Source organism: Doryrhamphus excisus, chromosome 8, assembly GCF_030265055.1.
Source record: "Doryrhamphus excisus isolate RoL2022-K1 chromosome 8, RoL_Dexc_1.0, whole genome shotgun sequence".
Classification (NCBI taxonomy): Eukaryota; Metazoa; Chordata; class Actinopteri; order Syngnathiformes; family Syngnathidae; genus Doryrhamphus; species Doryrhamphus excisus.
In genome coordinates, this window is record NC_080473.1 from 13,446,641 (window position 1) to 13,463,975 (window position 17,335).

The window sequence follows — 17,335 nt, forward strand, 5'->3', positions numbered from 1 at the left end:
GACGAGACGCAGGGTACACGCTGGACTGGTGGCCAGCCAATCACAGGGCACATATAGACAAACAACCATTCACACTCACATTCATACCTATGGACAATTTGGAGTCGCTAATTAACCTAGCATGTTTTTGGAATGTGGGAGGAAACCGGAGTACCCGGAGAGAACCCACGCATGCACGGGGAGAACATGCAAACTCCACACAGAGATGGCCGAGGGTGGAATGGAATTGGGAAATTCTGATCCTATCCATCCTGGTCACTCCCAATGACCCGAACTCGGGTCTCCTAGCTGTGTGGCCTGTGTCCTAACCACTTGTTTGCTGTTCAGCCCGGTTAATGTTGGAATTGAACCCTGGTCTCCTAGCTGTGAGGTCTGCGCGCTAACCACACGTCCACCGTGCAGCCACATTTTAAACATGAAATATGAAAACTCCACACAGAGGAATTGAACTCGGGTCTCCTAGCTGCGAGGCCTGCGTGCTAACCACTTGGTCACCGTGCAGCCCAAATCAATGTTCTTTGAATGTTATTTACTGCAAATGTACAAATTGTTAAACACTATACGTATAGTATGTTTATCATAAGGGAGATTCATAAAGTATTCAGTATATATGCGGAGGGGAGGCTGTGTTGGTTGCTGTGGGTTGGGACCATAAAAACATAATGAGAGAGATGTGTTAAATTATGCTCATCACAGGTGCCATCCAAAATGTCAGGGCTCTCAGTGAGATTAGAAATGCTGGTAATAAAAAAGACAAAGAGGGGGATGCAAGTGCATCGTGGTTAGAGAGGACCTCGGGGAGGAAAAAGCTATATGGAAGAATGACGGGATGAATTAGGTTCATGAAAGGGCAAAGACAAAGCCAACAAATTACATCAAATATTTGTATATCCTTAATTAAATTTTAGCATTTAGGGCAAAGGTCATGAACCTTTTTGACTAAGAGAGCCATGAAAGTCACATATTTTACAATGTAGTCACACTTTACAATAAGGTACGCAAAATGACCGTATTAATGAGGAAATAACCTACTTAACCCTAACCACTCATTAATTCCTCATTAGTTCTTCATTAGTTCCTTAGTAACTACTCTATTTTTTGTACCTTATTGTAAAGTAAGAACTGAAGTCTTTGAATTTATTCTTTTTTAATTGGAGTTTTATACTGAAGCTCATCAATAATAAATAATATACTTCTTAATGCGACTTCTGGGGCTGTATGCTTTGCACCGTATTCCATATCTTTCTTTCTTTTGACCATCTTCTTCATCAAAAGGGTTTGCTCTGCAGAATTAGATGGCTGACTATTTGATCAAAGGAACGAAGTTTACTTCTTGACCTCTAAATGACCCGGGTATATCGGTAGAATGCATTAAAAGGTTTTATACTTTGAACGATATTCTTAACACTAGCCACGTTTACATGGACCCAAATGTTCCAATTCCATTCGGGTTATTTGCTCAAACGGAAAGATTCTAACCTTTGTATACACCTCATTCCGAAAAAAAAGTGCCAATCCGAGTGAATATATAATGGGATTCACAGGGGTGGAATATTCCTTTCCGCAATCCGATCGCGGTATCTTGTATCCACTCAAACGGAAAGTTGTCAGACTTTGTGGTGTTTTTCTTCTTCTGTTGTTTATTCGCGGTTGGCAAGCAGCTTTCGTGCGCATTAGCGCCATCTGTGGAACAGAATCTAAACCCTTCAATACGCCATTCACAAGTCCAGTTTTATTAAGAAAAAAATTTATGGTTTTAAGTTTAAAATTATTTTAATAATAATTATTAAATTATTATTAATTATTCATTAAATATTATGAAAATTCTATGAAAATTCTATGAAAATTATATGAAAATTATATGAAAATTATATGAAAATTATGATTATTATTAATTGTATTCTTAATAATTATTATTAATAATAATTAATAATAATTATTATTATTTTAATAATTTTTAAATGATAAAATATTATAAATAAAATAAATTCAAATATTATACTTTATCTTTTCCTGTTCCCGGGTGCGTTCTTTCAGCGAATGCTGAGATATGACGTAACACGCAGCTCCAGCTGTTCTTCGATTTTTAAAAAAATGGAGGCGCGCAATCGGCACTGGACTGCTAAGGAAAGTTTGTTTTTGATTCAAATAACATTTCAAGACTGGATGAACGAAAAAAATTATTCCATCAAGTGAAAGAAAAAGTCGAGGAAGTCTGTATCACGTGATGTTGGTGTTTACGCTTTACTGGGCATGCCCCATTGACTATTCTGGTTGATTATAGCGGCGCATGTAGACACGGCATTGGAATATTCCTTTCCATGTATACCATTGCTTTCGGAAAGAGAAAAACTCCTCATGTAAACGTGGCTACTGTGATTTCTGTCATGTTTTATTTTTAAATTTAAGCAAAAAATGTTAAAATATCTGCATGCCAGATGCAGTCCTCATAAAAGCCACATCTGGCTCCCGAGCCGTGGGTTCCCTATCCCTGGTTTAGATTCTTGGCAGTTGTTCAGTTCAGTTTTGCACATTAATATTGATTTATAAAACATGAAATGAAATATAAATACAATAATGGCAAAACACCATTATCATAATAATGTTGGGGTTGTGGCATTTTCAATTCAGATAAAAGCTTTTGTCCAAATTCACTCAAATTGAAATGGCATTAGGAAAAAAAAAAAAAAAATCGAATCTTGTTAGCGTAATGAAATGAAATGGTCTGTTCACATTTTGAAGACTGCCAGTTTGTACTCATTTGCAGATTACAGCTTGTCATGGCTGGAAAAACATGCTTACAGTAACAGTTATAATATTCCCCTCCCATATAACATCATGTACGGTTGAGTGACAAGCAGATGCAGCAATGTATTAGATGCTTTTGAGGTTTATTGTGAGAAATATCTGTGAAAGGTCACAAGACAGCGAGTTTGACCTTTACGGAGGCAACTGGTAATATGCACACACACACACACACACACACACACACACACACACACCTCCGATGACAGATGATTGTGCACAGCAGCTACATTTTCAGGGATAATGAAATTAGTTTCCAAAACAAGCGTTCCAAGCCCTTTTAGTTGATGATGCAATCCACTCGGACTGAAAGTGATTTTCTCACCGGCTGGCAGAGGTCCAGCTTCATTATGACCGACTGATTGAGCGATCAAAGCTAATCACGTTTAATCATATGTAATAAGCAGTACTGAGTGCTCAGGCATGACAAGACTCTCCACACATTCCCCGGCTCCTCATTTTGCTCCGCTTGCATCCCTTCACACTTTGACCCACCAAGCCAAGACACGCCCCTCCCCTTCACACACACACACACACACATGTCCTTGTCGCTGTGCTTTCTCACATCCCATAACTGAGGAACAAGAGATGATGGGATAGTTTAAAAGTAATGGTAATGGTTTTATTTCATTTGAACATGCATCAGATTACAATTGAATGCATCACATAATCAGTTCACAGTTCCACATGTCCAAATCCACCTCTTTAAATATGTTTTTAATGTCTTAACTTTTGTGCCCCGCCCCGCCCTGCTTTTACTCATGTTTTAAGAGTGTATTAACGAATGAATGTTGTATTTTTATGTATCTTTTACTCTGTTTACTTGCTTTTGTTCAACTCCATTCTTCTGTAAAGTGTCTTTGAGTATTTTGAAAAGCGCTATACAAATAAAATGTATTATTATTATTATTATTATTATTATCCAAAGGAGTAGGAAGAAGCAAAGCTTATTAAATCCTACGCCTCCATCTGGTACTTTTACAATCAGTAACTGTTAAATTTGTTCACTTCCTGCTTTCCATAATACAGTTTAAGGTTTTTATTTTTTTTATTTATTTATTTTGTTTTAATTTTTTTTTGAATTTTTTTGAATTTTGATTTTTTAAATTTTTTGTCCTGTACCAAAGTACAAGGTGAAAGTACAACAGTAACTGTTACATTTGTTCACTTCCTGCTTTCCTAGTTTCCAAGGTTTTTTTATTTTTATTTTTATTTTTATTTATTTTTATTTTTATTTTTATTTTTATTTTTATTTTTATTTTTATTTTTATTTTTATTTTTATTTTTATTTTTATTTTTATTTTTATTTTTATTTTTATTTTTATTTTTATTTTTAAAGTAAAGTTTTTAAATGTGGACATCCTTGGGTAGAAGATGCTCTCTGGTGTGACTAACTCAGCTTTGTCAAGAAAGTAGATCCGGCAGTCACAGGCAATATTTCTACATCTTTCCAGTTTAAATTCACCACACCGTCTTAAAAACAGCAGTGCCTTAAGCCTCTTAGATATATCCAGTCCAGTGTTTTCTGATGCTTTGATCACATTTTGAAGTCCCACTGAGATATTTTTACACTAAACCGCTGTAATAACGCAGTGTGGTGAGTGCGAGGGATAAAAGTAGTGTGTGAATATTCCTGAGGTAGTTACTTGCAATTGAAATGGTGACCCTCGCTTTTACTGACGTTTTGGGGAGGGTGACGATATAAAAAACATTCTCAAGGCACATTTGGATGTTGTTTTCTAACTTTATTTGCCTCAAAAAAAAAGACAAAACAGACCTCAAAGAAAGTCATTTTTTCTCAAGTTGTTTCATTGCTTCTCGGGGCGCTCAATGTCGGATCAGGACCAAATAAATTCAAACAACTCTGCCCAGTCAACTCCCATATTTTAATGAGCAATAAAACGTGTTACATAAAACACAACACAAAGGTTATTAGACAGTATTATCACCGGAAACAGAAATCGCGTTTTCTTTCAAACGCATCATTGTACGTACATTAGTTCTAAATGTAAACATACCTGGAGAACAGATACCAATGGAACAAATGGAAATCCTACATTCGTAGGATGCTCAGGTTCGAATCATGAATATCAAGATAAAACAATATTTCAATGGAACACAAGTTTTATATTGACAGTATTATTCCACACATGAAATAACACCCCTATAGTCACCTTCATGCTGGTATAGACATTCATTCATTCTTTCATTTTCTACAGCTTATCCTCACAACGGCCGCGAATGTGCTGGAGCCTATCCCAGCTGTCTTCGGGCGAGAGGCCGGGTACACCCTGGACTGGTGACCAGCCAATCACAGGGCACATATAGACAAACAACCATTCACACTCACATTCATACCTATGGACAATTTGGAGTGGCCAATTAACCTAGCATGTTTTTGGAATGTGGGAGGAAACCGGAGTACACAGAGAAAACCCACGCATGCACGGGGAGAACATGCAAACTCCACAAAGAAATGGCCGAGGGTGGAATTGAACCCTGGTCTCCTAGCTGTGAGGTCTACGGGCTAACCACACAACCACCGTGCAACCACATTTTAAACATGAAATATGCTAAATCCAGTCTAACAATATATAGTAGTCTATCCAGCAATCAATTTTCTCTACCGCTATCCTCACAAGGGAGGCGGACATGCTGGAGCCTATCCCAGCTGTCTTGGGGCGAGAGGCGGGGTACACCCTGGAATGGTGGTTGGCTCACAGGGCACATATAGACAAACAACCATTCACACTCACATTCATACCTATGGACAATTTGGAGTCGCCAATTAACCTAGCATGTTTTTGGAATGTGGGAGGAATTGAACCCTGGTCTCCTAGCTGTGAGGTTTGCGCGCTAACCACTTTACCGCCGTGCCGCCTTAATATTAATAGTAGTACAAGCGACAGGTGATGTGATTTTTGATCGGCATTGAATGGCAAAATGGGAAATTCCGATTCTATCCATCCTGGTCACTCCCAATGACTCCCAATGACCCTAACTCGGGTCTCCTAGCTGTGAGGTCTGCGCGCTAACCACTTTACCGCCGTGCCGCCTTAATATTAATAATAGTACAAGCGACAGGTGATGTGATTTTTGATCGGCATTGAATGGCAAAATGGGAAATTTCGATCCTATCCATCCTGGTCACTCCCAATGACCCTAACTCGGGTCTCCTAACTCGGGTCTTTATGCTAACCACTCGACCACCGTGCTGCCCAATATAAAGGCAGTACATTCTACAAAAGCACAACTAATTCCTTTGAAAGTTTTAGCTAAAGTGCCTCCAGAATATTGTTGGCACAAAGAATGTTTTTTTTGGGGGGGGGGGAGCGTTTTGCAGTGTACGGGGTTGATCACAACAAAATACTTGCACAAAATGAGCCAACTTAAGCTCAGGGCTTTGGTTTTGGAAATGCGGGGGGTTTTCTGTTGTAAATGAGCTGTGCCAAACAGAAGCAAAAGGCATATGTTTGTTGTCTCCCTCCGCAGGATGTTCTGCTGCAGCTGGCGGCGGTTGTCGATGTGCGCTCACTGCGAGCGGCCCTTCGAGACGGCGTCCAGGCGCTGCTACCAAGCACGGTATAAGCACATACACATGAGCGGTGGAGTTAATGTGGAGTTAATGTGGAGTTAATGCATATAATATAATAAGAATGAATATTTCTATTAAATGTTCATGCGTTTGTGTATTTGTGTTCCAGGTGTGTGTATGTGTGTACACATTGGAGGGAAACTCGAGGCTATTGTCTGACAACCCACCGCATGAGCTGCCACAGGAGGGAAAGATCAGGTGCGTGTTGTTTTTGTTTCATCGCGCAGCACACCGCAGATGTTTGCTTTTGAGTGGAAGACCGCTGTGTTGTGATTGGCTGCAGCTTTATCAAGGGAGCTGGTGCCCTGAGAAGGCATTGCGGCGAGGGAGCGACTATGATTATGAGCTGCTTAACGCTAAATCACGTCACAAACGCCATCGGTTTTACCTTTAACCCTTTACGCCGCTTCTTGATGATGCTCCACTTCCTCATCTTCAGTGGCTGAAACGCCGCAGGGCTAAATAGCAGGTGTGACAGTGGTGGTGGTGGGGGGTGGGGGGCCCCCCATAGTGAGGCCCCAGCCGTCCTGTCTTTAAGTGCTCTCTTGAAGCGTTCCCGCTCTGAGTGGCGCTGCCGTGGCTGCCCAGGCGCCTACAAAAAAAAAAAAAAAACAACACTACATTATTGATGAATCTGTCTGTCAGACAAGAATCATTTTTAATGACACCTCACTGCGGCACAAACACCAGATTGTACACAAACATGGTCATGGAGACGCATTCATATCAGCACGATGAAGATTATGTTGATTTATCCTTCAAATGTCCAGAATTATGACTTTGTTATAAGTTACTGAACATGTCCTTTTAAACAGACATCAATAATCCAATATAAAATACATCTATCAAAACTATAAATGGGGTTGCACGGCGGTCTAGTGGTTAGGGCACAGACCTCACAGCTAGGAGACCAGGGTTCAATTCCACCCTCGGCCATCTCTGTGTGGAGTTTTGCGTGGGTTTTCTCCGGGTACTCCGGTTTCCTCCCACATTCCAAAAACATGCTAGGTTAATTAGTGACTCCAAATTGTCCATAGGTATGAATGTGAGTGTGAATGGTCGTTTGTCTATATGTGCCCTGTGATTGGCTGGCCACCAGTCCAGGGTGTACCCCGCCTCTCGCCCCGAAGACAGCTGGGATAAGCTCCAGCACATTTTCTTGAAGAATAAAAAAAATCAATCAATCAGTAATAAATAAATATAATAATAATAATAATAAAACGGCAAATAATAAAAACATAAGAAACCACATATAGTTGGTGGGTAGACAAATTATTTTTTTCAGATTAAAATGAACAAAGCATTATTAGAGCCCTGTAGACATGACAAAACACGACTATAGTCACATTTATACTTTTTTTATTTACAACATATTGCGCAACTCCAGGGTCTTGAGACACATGCTAACTCGCAAACTAGAGAGCTAGCGACCTAAACGGTAGCCTTCAAGTTATTTCCTTTAAACTTAAATAGCCAAAAACTTACCACTTCCACACGGATAGGGAGGATAACTATTAACAGTTATTTAACCTTTAACATGAACATTAATCAAACGTAATAATTTTTTCTGGGTACATGATACCATACAGCATCCATATCAAACTTGCGCGGGCCGCACTAACATTAAACTTTCATATCAAGGCGGGGGGCCTCAAACTAGTGTCCTGCGGGCCACATTTGGCCCGTGGGCCGCGTGTTTGAGACCCCTGCTCTACGGTTACTGTTGCCGTTCCAACATCATATAGCGTATTTTCCGGACTATAAGTCGCACTTTTTTTCATAGGTTGGCTGTTCCTGCGACTTATACTCCAGAGCGACTTATAAATGAAAAAACGTAGTGTATATATATATATATATATATATATCTTGAGCACCTTTAGTGCAGTTTTAAGTCTACCCATTTCGCTTCAACAATGCATATTTGACCAAATGTTTTATTAATTTGGAAGAGGAAGTTGAGCTTCCATTGTGGTCACTGACATGTATAAAGTATATCTACCCAATACCGAGTGGCCTATAAGTCAAAATATCCCCCCAACTCTTCCTATACAGGGTTAAAACTTGCAGTTCTTTTTCACAGCTTGCGGTTCTCATTAATCTCGTCACCTTCTCCCTCAGTCAGACGGCTTCTCTGGGCTGTTTTTATCCGCTTCTTTAACAAGAACTATCGCCCTGCAGGCATTTTGGACACGGGAATGGTCAATTATTTCATGTTTTGCCCAGTCGGGGTGAATTTCTGCACTTTTTCTAATTATTTCACACTCTGTGTGGAACCACAGCTGGCTTTATCTGCACAGATCCTTCTGAAGAGTTCCCCCGGTTATGGCTGATGTTCACACTGTAATTAAACCGAGCTAAGCAAATTATTAATTTTGTATGATACTTAATCCTGATTATGGTTCCAGGGGTATGCTGGAGCCTATCCCAGCTGTCTTTAGTCTGGAGGTTGCGTACATCCTTGGACTGTTGACTAGCCAATGCCACACTTATGGACAATTTAGAGTCGACAATGACAGAATGTTCATTCATTCATTCATTTTCTACCGCTTTTTCCTCACAAGGGTCGCGGGGGTGCTGGAGCCTATCCCAGCTGTCTTCGGGCAAGAGGTGGGGTACACCCTGGTGGCCAGCCAATCACAGGGCACATATAGACAAACAACCATTCACACTCACATTCATACCTATGGACAATTTGGAGTGGCCAATTAACCTAGCATGTTTTTGGAATGTGGGAGGAAACCGGAGTACCCGGAGAAAAAAAAACACGCATGCACGGGGAGAATTTGCAAACTCCACACAGAGATGGCCGAGGATGGAATCAAACCCTGGTCTCCTAGCTGTGAGGTCTGCACGCTAACCACTTGACCACCGCGCCGCCTTAATATTAATAGTAGTACAAGCCACAGGTGATGTGATTTGTGATCGGCATTGAATGGCATTGATCTGTAGTTTTCACGGACACGGTGAATATTACAAACCCATGTGATGTTCCTTAATGTAACTACCGTAACACCCTGGACTGGTGGCCAGCCAATCACAGGGCACATATAGACAAACAACCATTCACACTCACATTCATACCTATGGACAATTTGGAGTCGCTAATTAACCTAGCATGTTTTTGGAATGTGGGAGGAAACCGGAGTACCCGGAGAAAACCCTCGGGGAGAACATGCAAACTCCACACAGAGATGGCCGAGGGTGGAATCGAACCCTGGTCTCCTAGCTGTGACGTCTGCGCGCTAACCTTGCGACCGCCTTAATATTAATAGTATTACAAGCCACAGGTGATGTGTTTGAATGGCATTGATTCGTAGTTTTCACGGACACAGTAAATATTCCAAACCCATGTGATGTTCCTTAATGTAACTCGAGAAGTACATCTGAAACAAATGAACTATACTATACCATTAATTATGACATAGCGAAGTCTGTATACTGTACATGACATAAGGTAAACAATCCAATAACATGTCATTCAAAACAATCAAAACTAAGACCTTTTTATAGTGTTTTCTTTGAAATGGGCATCGAACGTAAGCTTGTGTTTGTGTCACAGCTTTCACTGCGCCATTGTAGCACCTCAGCCTGTGCCCCCCCGTATGGTAAACAATGTGCTTTTTATTGTCTAATCCCATTTGATTTGTCACTTGTACATACTAATTTATGGTGCTTTTCCTTGGCCTCTCGTAACCGCCCACGGGAGCTATTTGCTTTTACCCTCCTGTGCGTCAATTTCCTCAATGATTGTACTGTAAAGCTGCTTTAAAAGCATGAAATAAGCAAAAGGTCAGAATCATAAGGCTTAGCAATAATAATAATTTTGACTGAAACAGACCATACATTGGTGAGCTGGAATAAATGGCCACCGTGCACATCGGACTGCAAGTCAGTGTTGTGGGTGCAATTGTGTCACCTCCACATATTATTCAATCAAGCAAATTAATGATGAATTTACCTGAATTTACTACTTTATTATTTTTATCGTTCATTTCCATATTATGCATTATGATTATCCATCATATATGCCTCTTTAGAGTCACAGGTGAGCTGGAGCCTATCCCAACCGACTTTGAGCGAGAAGTGCATGTACATCACAAGACACATATAGACAAACAACCATTCACACTCACACTGTGGACATATCAGAGTCTGCACTTAGCTTGCATGCTCGTGGGTTGCACCCCTGAGGGTAGCCACACATGCACAGGGACCCACCCGGGCCCACTGAGATTTGCGTCCACTGAGTTACTTGTCTTCTCTTAGGAGCGTTGTCGACCAGCTGAAGAGATGTCAATGTGCGGGATTTCCATCATCGGAACTCCCGGAAAAATACAGAACCTACCTTGCAGCGCCGCTGACGGCACACCAAAGAGGTTTGTGTGGATGTACATGACATAATGCAGACCTACCAACATGTACTCGTTATTGTACCGGATTTTCCGGACTATAAGTCGCACTTTTTTTTCATAGGTTGGCTGTTCCTACAAAAGTAATCCAAACAAAACAACAACAAAAAATAAATCAACAGATATTAGAAACCTAGGAACACACTACTAAATAGCCCCTACAATGCATTTTTGGCCTTGTGCGACTTATACTCCGGAGCGACTTATAGTCCAGAAAATACGGTACTTTTCACTCATTTTGACCCTTTGTTGCAATTCGCCAGTTTCAGTTTTGAGGTCATTCTCTTGTGCACCTCCTAAAAATCTAACCTCGAGGACTATAAAGTCTATGATTGGTTGGATTGTAGAACATTTCATCTCTCAAAATTAGAGAATGGATGTAATCCTCACACATGTTCCTCAATGTTGGCAAGTGTGCATCATTATTGGAAATGATGTACCCTGTAGAAACCATGATTCCTGTTTTATGGTAATGGTAATGGTTTTATTTCATTTGAACATGCATCAGATTACAATTGAGTGCATCCCATAATCAGTTCACAGTTCCACATGTCCAAAAGGAGTAGGAAGAAGCAAAGCTTATTAAATGCTACCCCTCCATCTGGTACTTTTACAATCAGTAACTGTTACATTTGTTCACTTCCTGCTTTCCTAATATAATTTAAGTTAGTTTTTTTTTTATTTTAATTTTTTTTATCCTAATATAATTTGTTTTTTTTTTATTTTTATTTTTATTTTAATTTTTGTCACATACCTAAGTAGGAGGTGATATGACCATCCAGTGACATAATGGGTACCATAGTAAGTGTCAATATAGTGATATATATAGCACATCATGACTGGTTCAAGACTCTTCATCCTTGTATTTAGCAAACATCAACTGCTTGTATTGTTTCTTGAATTGGCTCATCGTTGTGCATTGTTTGAGGGTCTTACTCAATCCATTCCATAGTTTGATTCCACATACTGAAATGCTATGTTTTTTTTTAACATAGTCCTAGCATATAAGTGTTTCAAATGTACTTCTTCCCTGAGATCATATTTCTCCTCTCTTGTAGAGAAGTATTGGATGACGTTTTTAGCTAATTGGTTATTTTTAGCCTTATGCGTTATTTTATCTGTTTGAAGATTAACTATATCAGCAAGTTGAAGTATTTGTGATTTTAGAAATAAGGAGTTAGTATGTTCTCTGTAGGCGGCATTATGAATTATCCTTACTGACCTTTTCTTGCAGTACATTTAGCGAGTGAAGATTGCTTTTATAGTTATTAGCCCATATTGCCACACAATAAGTAAGATATGGTAGACTCAGAGAGCAATAAAGAATGTGGAGTGATTTCTGATTGAGAATTTTGCTTTGCTTTGCTTTGCTTTTGCTTTCAAATTTTGCTTTGTTCAATATTGAAATATTTCTGTCCACCTTATTTTGTTTATTTGTAATATGAGGTTTCCAGCTCATATTTTCATCTATTGTGATTTTCATCTATTTTATTCTAATGATGCTGTTGGACAGACATCTCGGTGTGCTTCTTTGAGGGGTTTGCATATTGCTTACATACAGAAAGAATGTGGGAGGACAAAATAATTTGAGTGCTCAACAAAACATAACTTCTGAGGGTCTGCTTGAGCGTGGGCAACAAATGTGGACAAGAGACCAAAAGTAGAGAAATTAAAGGTCGACGAGCAGCAACAAGAGCCACTCACTCGTAATAGAATGCATAGTTGTGATGACGGTATGGTAAAGGAGGCTTGTTTCTGTGTTGTTTCCACAAGCCCAAACATCTATTCCATTTTCGATGTAATTACATGGTAAGAAGCCAAAAAAAGGATCCTGTAATAATAATGCTGCTTTTTTTTTTTTTTTGCTTGTCTGCTATTCACATATCCGGAAAGTAGCAACTTCATGAATATATAAATGTTTTTCTATTAAATAATCTGCTGATGCTGTGTCTTCTTTACCAATAATCATAGTAACAACGAGTGTTTATTTTATTCACATTCCACGTTCCATTCACACATTGTTATTATTAGTACAAGAACATGCAGGAAAAACAAATTGAAAAAAGATTAAGAACGAGACAAGAACATGAAGGGGAAATTAAAGGAGGCTGAAAGGAGTGAGTTTTAATCAATGGCTCCCTTGGTTCTATCATTTTTTTTTTTCAGCTGTTGTTATTCCTGTCTTGGACCAGGAGAGAACCAAGGCTATTGCTGTTTTACTGGTGAGTCTGTAGTGAATAAATACAATTCTATGTACTTTATTAGTACTTTTGTACACACATGTGGTGTAGAGAATGGATGTCCACATTGTACTGGATCTCATCCTGTGTGTGTGTGTGTGTGGGTGTGTTGCAGGTGGGCTGTAGTCCTCTCACTGATCAGGATGAAGTGCATCTCAACATGCTGGAAAAACATGTACGTTTATCTCGCCGACATTAGCCAGCTTATGTTTTGACCTTTTTTTTTTTTTCTTCTGTGATGCACGTTCTGCATATCAACAAGGTTTGACCTTGTGTTTACTTCACTGACAGAGGCTTTTTTCCATTTCATGAGAAATGTAATATACCTGGAACACCTGGGGAGACAGAGTCTTCTCCATCGTTGCCCCCACCCTATGGAACTCTTTGCCCCATTCACTCTTTTCTTCACTGACCTTCCCTCCTTCAAAAAACTACTCAAAACCCACTTGTTTAAATCCGTTTTTAATGTCTAACTTTTTATACCTGACTGCTCCGCCCCGCTCCGCCCCGCCCCGCAATTAGCCTTGTTTTAGCTCTGAATTAATGTTTGGATATTGTATTTTAATGCATCTTTTACTCTATTTTTATTTCTTTTTCTCTACTGTAAAGCATCCTTGAGTACTCTGAAAAGTGCTATTCATTCATTCATTTTCTACCACTTATCCTCACGAGGGTCGGAGGGGGTGCTGGAGCCTATCCCAGCTGTCTTCTAGCGAGAGGCGGCCAATCACAGGGCACATATAGACAAACAACCATTCACACTCACATTCATACCTATGGACAATTTGGAGTCGCCAATTAACCTAGCATGTTTTTGGAATGTGGGAGGAAACCGGAGTACCCGGAGAAAACCCACGCATGCACGGGGAGAACATGCAAACTCCACACAGAGATGGCCGAGGGTGGAATTGAGCCCTGGTCTCCTAGCTGTGAGGTCTGCACGCTAACCGTTGTGCCGCCAGAGCTCATTCATTCATTCATTCATTCATTTTCTGCCGCTTGTCCTCACGAGGGTCGTGGGGTGCTGGAGCCTATCCCAGCTGTCTTCGGGCGAGAGGCGGGGTACACCCTGGACTGGTGGCCAGCCAATCGCAGGGCACATATAGACAAACAACCATTCACACTCACATTCATACCTATGGACAATTTGGAGTCGCCAATTAACCTAGCATGCACGGGGAGAACATGCAAACTCCACACAGAGATGACCGAGGGTGGAATTGAACCCTGGTCTCCTAGCTGTGAGGTCTGCGCGCTAACCGCCGGCGGTTGAGTGGTTAGCTCTTTTATCGGATTTCAACAAATGACGAAGGTTAAAAGCAGTTTCAATGGCACTACGACAGTGGAACCTTGGTTAGCGTCGTCTATAACCCATTCAAGACTCAAACCAAAACATACTCTAACCCAATCAGTTTTTTTTCCACAAGAAACACCAAAATGTGAACACAAAATACTTTTTTTTATTGGTGTAGGGCTGCACGGCGGTCGTGTGGTTAGCGTGCAGACCTCACAGCTAGGAGACCAGGGTTCAATTCCACTCTCGGGCATCTCTATGTGGAGTTTGCATGTTCTCCCCGTGCATGCGTGGGTTTTCTCCGGGTATGTTTTGGTTTGAGTCTTGAATGGGTTAAAGACGACGCTAACCAAGGTTCCACTGTGGTAGTGCCATTGAAACTGCTTTTAACCTTCGTGGCTTCGTCATTTTATTTGTATTGCTCTGGCGGCACGGCGGTTAGCGCGCAGACCTCACAGCTAGGAGACCAGGGTTCAACTCCACCCTCGGGTGTGGGTTTTTCTCCGGGTACTCCGGTTTCCTCCCACATTCCAAAAACATGCTAGGTTAATTAGCGACTCCAAATTGTCCATAGGTATGAATGTGAGTGTGAATGGTTGTTTGTCTATATGTGCCCTGTGATTGGCTGGCCACCAGTCCAGGGTGTACCTCATCTCTTGCCCGAAGAAAACTGGGATAGGCTATAAGAACCCCCCCCCCCCCCCCCCCCGCAACCCTCGTGAGGAAAAAGCGGTAGAAAATGAATTAATTATTATTATTATTATTAATATCAATATTATTATTATTATTAATATCAATCCTGCGTGTGTCTTACATCACACAGGTCTCGGTGGCATGTGTGCGGGTCCAGCTTGTTCAGACGTCTTACCAGAGGCCGCCCCTCAGCCCGTCACCGATCCAGTCCCACAATGCACTGCTGCATCTCAACGTCTCGGAGCAGGAATACTGCGAGTTGGACCGTAACATACTACAATTGTGTGGTATGTAACGACACGGCGTCAGTATTTGTTATGGTCATCAAGTGATTGGCGCTGATGAAGCGACTCGTTCCAGGGTGGAATATATGTCAGCTAGCGTGAAAAGTGAATTACTACGACAATGTTTATAATGTCATCCATAATGGAAGCAGGCCTGCCAGGGCACACCAGAATACGTCCGCTTTATTTACTCTTCTGCAATTGTCAACAAATAAGTGTGGCCTTGTGTCTTCTTCCTCAGCGTTGCATCTTGTCTTCCTGCGTCTCCGTCAAACCTTCTCTTCCGTCCTTCCTTTGTAGCCTTGACAGCGGCGCTTCACTTATCTTGTCTTCATTATTCCAGCGTCTGTTTGCTGGTTCTTGTTCACCTCTCCCTGACTTCTCTGTCACAAAGCATCTCTCTGTGGATTCCTTTCTGTCCACTCGCCTACATGTTCTGCATTCATGTCCCTCGCTGCTTTTTTTTTTTTTTTTCTTTTTTATACTGGCCTTGCTCCTGTCTTGTTTTACAGCCATCACTCTCCCTCTCCTTCCTGTCTTTCAGGTGAGCTCTATGACCTTGATGCAGCCTCTCTCCAGCTGAAAGTCATCAATTATGTAAGTACCGGAGATCTGTCATACGTTCCCACATGCAACACACGCAGTACACTAAGAAAAACAGGACATATTTTCCCATGTAAATGGTCTTTCACTTGCATTGCTCTTGTCCACTTCTTACCTACACAGCAATCCTTAAATGGACCCTATCCATGATGATGATGTAAATTACAAGTCAAAATGATTGACATCTTATTCCAAAATATACTGTATATATCAAATATAACCATTATACTTGGAAAATCATTCATTCATTCATTTTCTACCGCTTATCCTCATGAGGGTCGCGGGTGTGCTGGAGCCTATCCCAGCTGTCTTCTACACCCTGGACTGGTGGCCAGCCAATCACAGGGCACATATAGACAAACAACCATTCACACTCACATTCATACCTATGGACAATTTGGAGTCGCCAATTAACCTAGCATGTTTTTGGAATGTGGGAGGAAACCGGAGTACCCGGAGAAAACCCACGCATGCACGGGAAGAACATGCAAACTCCACACAGAGATGGTCGAGAGTGTAATTGAACTCGGGTTTCCTAGCTGTGAGGCCTGCGTGCATCCCCAACTTGGAAACTACTATACTAAATAGTGGCGATTAGTACATTACATTAAGTTTACAGGTTGTGATAGTTGAAGAACTACCTCATGGTAACTCACAATGAGGTTTCTTGAATAAAGCAGTTCGATGCCGGATTCTCCATTATTCGATTATTTTTGATCAGGGTTTGATGCTGCTGACTATGATACGATTATCCAGGACTGTGCTTTTGGCCCGGAGGGTTGCATAAAAGGGAAAGGTCCCATGGTCCCTTGACTGCAGGAGGCCCAAAAAATTAAGTACAGGCCAGAGAAAGTGTCATGCGTGAAAATGAAGTGTGGGAAAACGCCACCTTTTCATGTTACATTGTTGCAGCCTGGTGGAAGGTCGGAGGTGGTTGAACACCCCAAGGTTTGTTTTTCTAGGTTATTGTTACATTTGGGAGTTTGTCGGGGGGGGGAGGGGGGGAGAAGCAGCAGTAGATGATTGTTGCTTCCAAAGAATCATCATTTTGGTGGCTGGAGCTCGGGGCGACTCTTATGGGATTAAAGGTATTTGGGAAAATGGAGTGGATAGCCTTATTACACGCGTGTGCAGCAAGATGCTTTGTGTGTGTGTTTGTGTATGTCACAGTTGTGTACCTGTTTGTACATGGTGTGTGCATGTTGTGTGACTGGAGGATCAGTGCGTTGGCTGTGGCTGCCGTTTATTCTTGTCCTGCAGCCAGCACTGTGGATTATAGGAGAGAAATGTGTGAGGGAGCACTGCTTTTATGATTGTGTGCCAGTGTGTGAACACATATGTGTATTTGTTACATGTACATGGCTACTACATGGCACGCCTACATGTAAAATACATTTTTTTCTCTGCTATTG

At 41.1% G+C, this 17,335-nt stretch overlaps 1 protein-coding gene across 1 annotated transcript in view; it reads left to right on the forward strand.

Annotated features, from left to right (window-relative positions):
- LOC131134457 (cGMP-dependent 3',5'-cyclic phosphodiesterase) overlaps positions 1 to 17,335 on the forward strand; it is a 201,588-nt gene that overhangs the window by 157,436 nt on the left and 26,817 nt on the right. Inside the window, 9 exon segments of the mRNA XM_058079773.1 lie at positions 6,298 to 6,387; positions 6,510 to 6,598; positions 10,667 to 10,776; positions 12,976 to 13,031; positions 13,165 to 13,224; positions 15,167 to 15,206; positions 15,209 to 15,285; positions 15,287 to 15,323; positions 15,865 to 15,917. Of these exon segments, the coding sequence (XP_057935756.1) occupies positions 6,298 to 6,387; positions 6,510 to 6,598; positions 10,667 to 10,776; positions 12,976 to 13,031; positions 13,165 to 13,224; positions 15,167 to 15,206; positions 15,209 to 15,285; positions 15,287 to 15,323; positions 15,865 to 15,917 (612 nt within the window).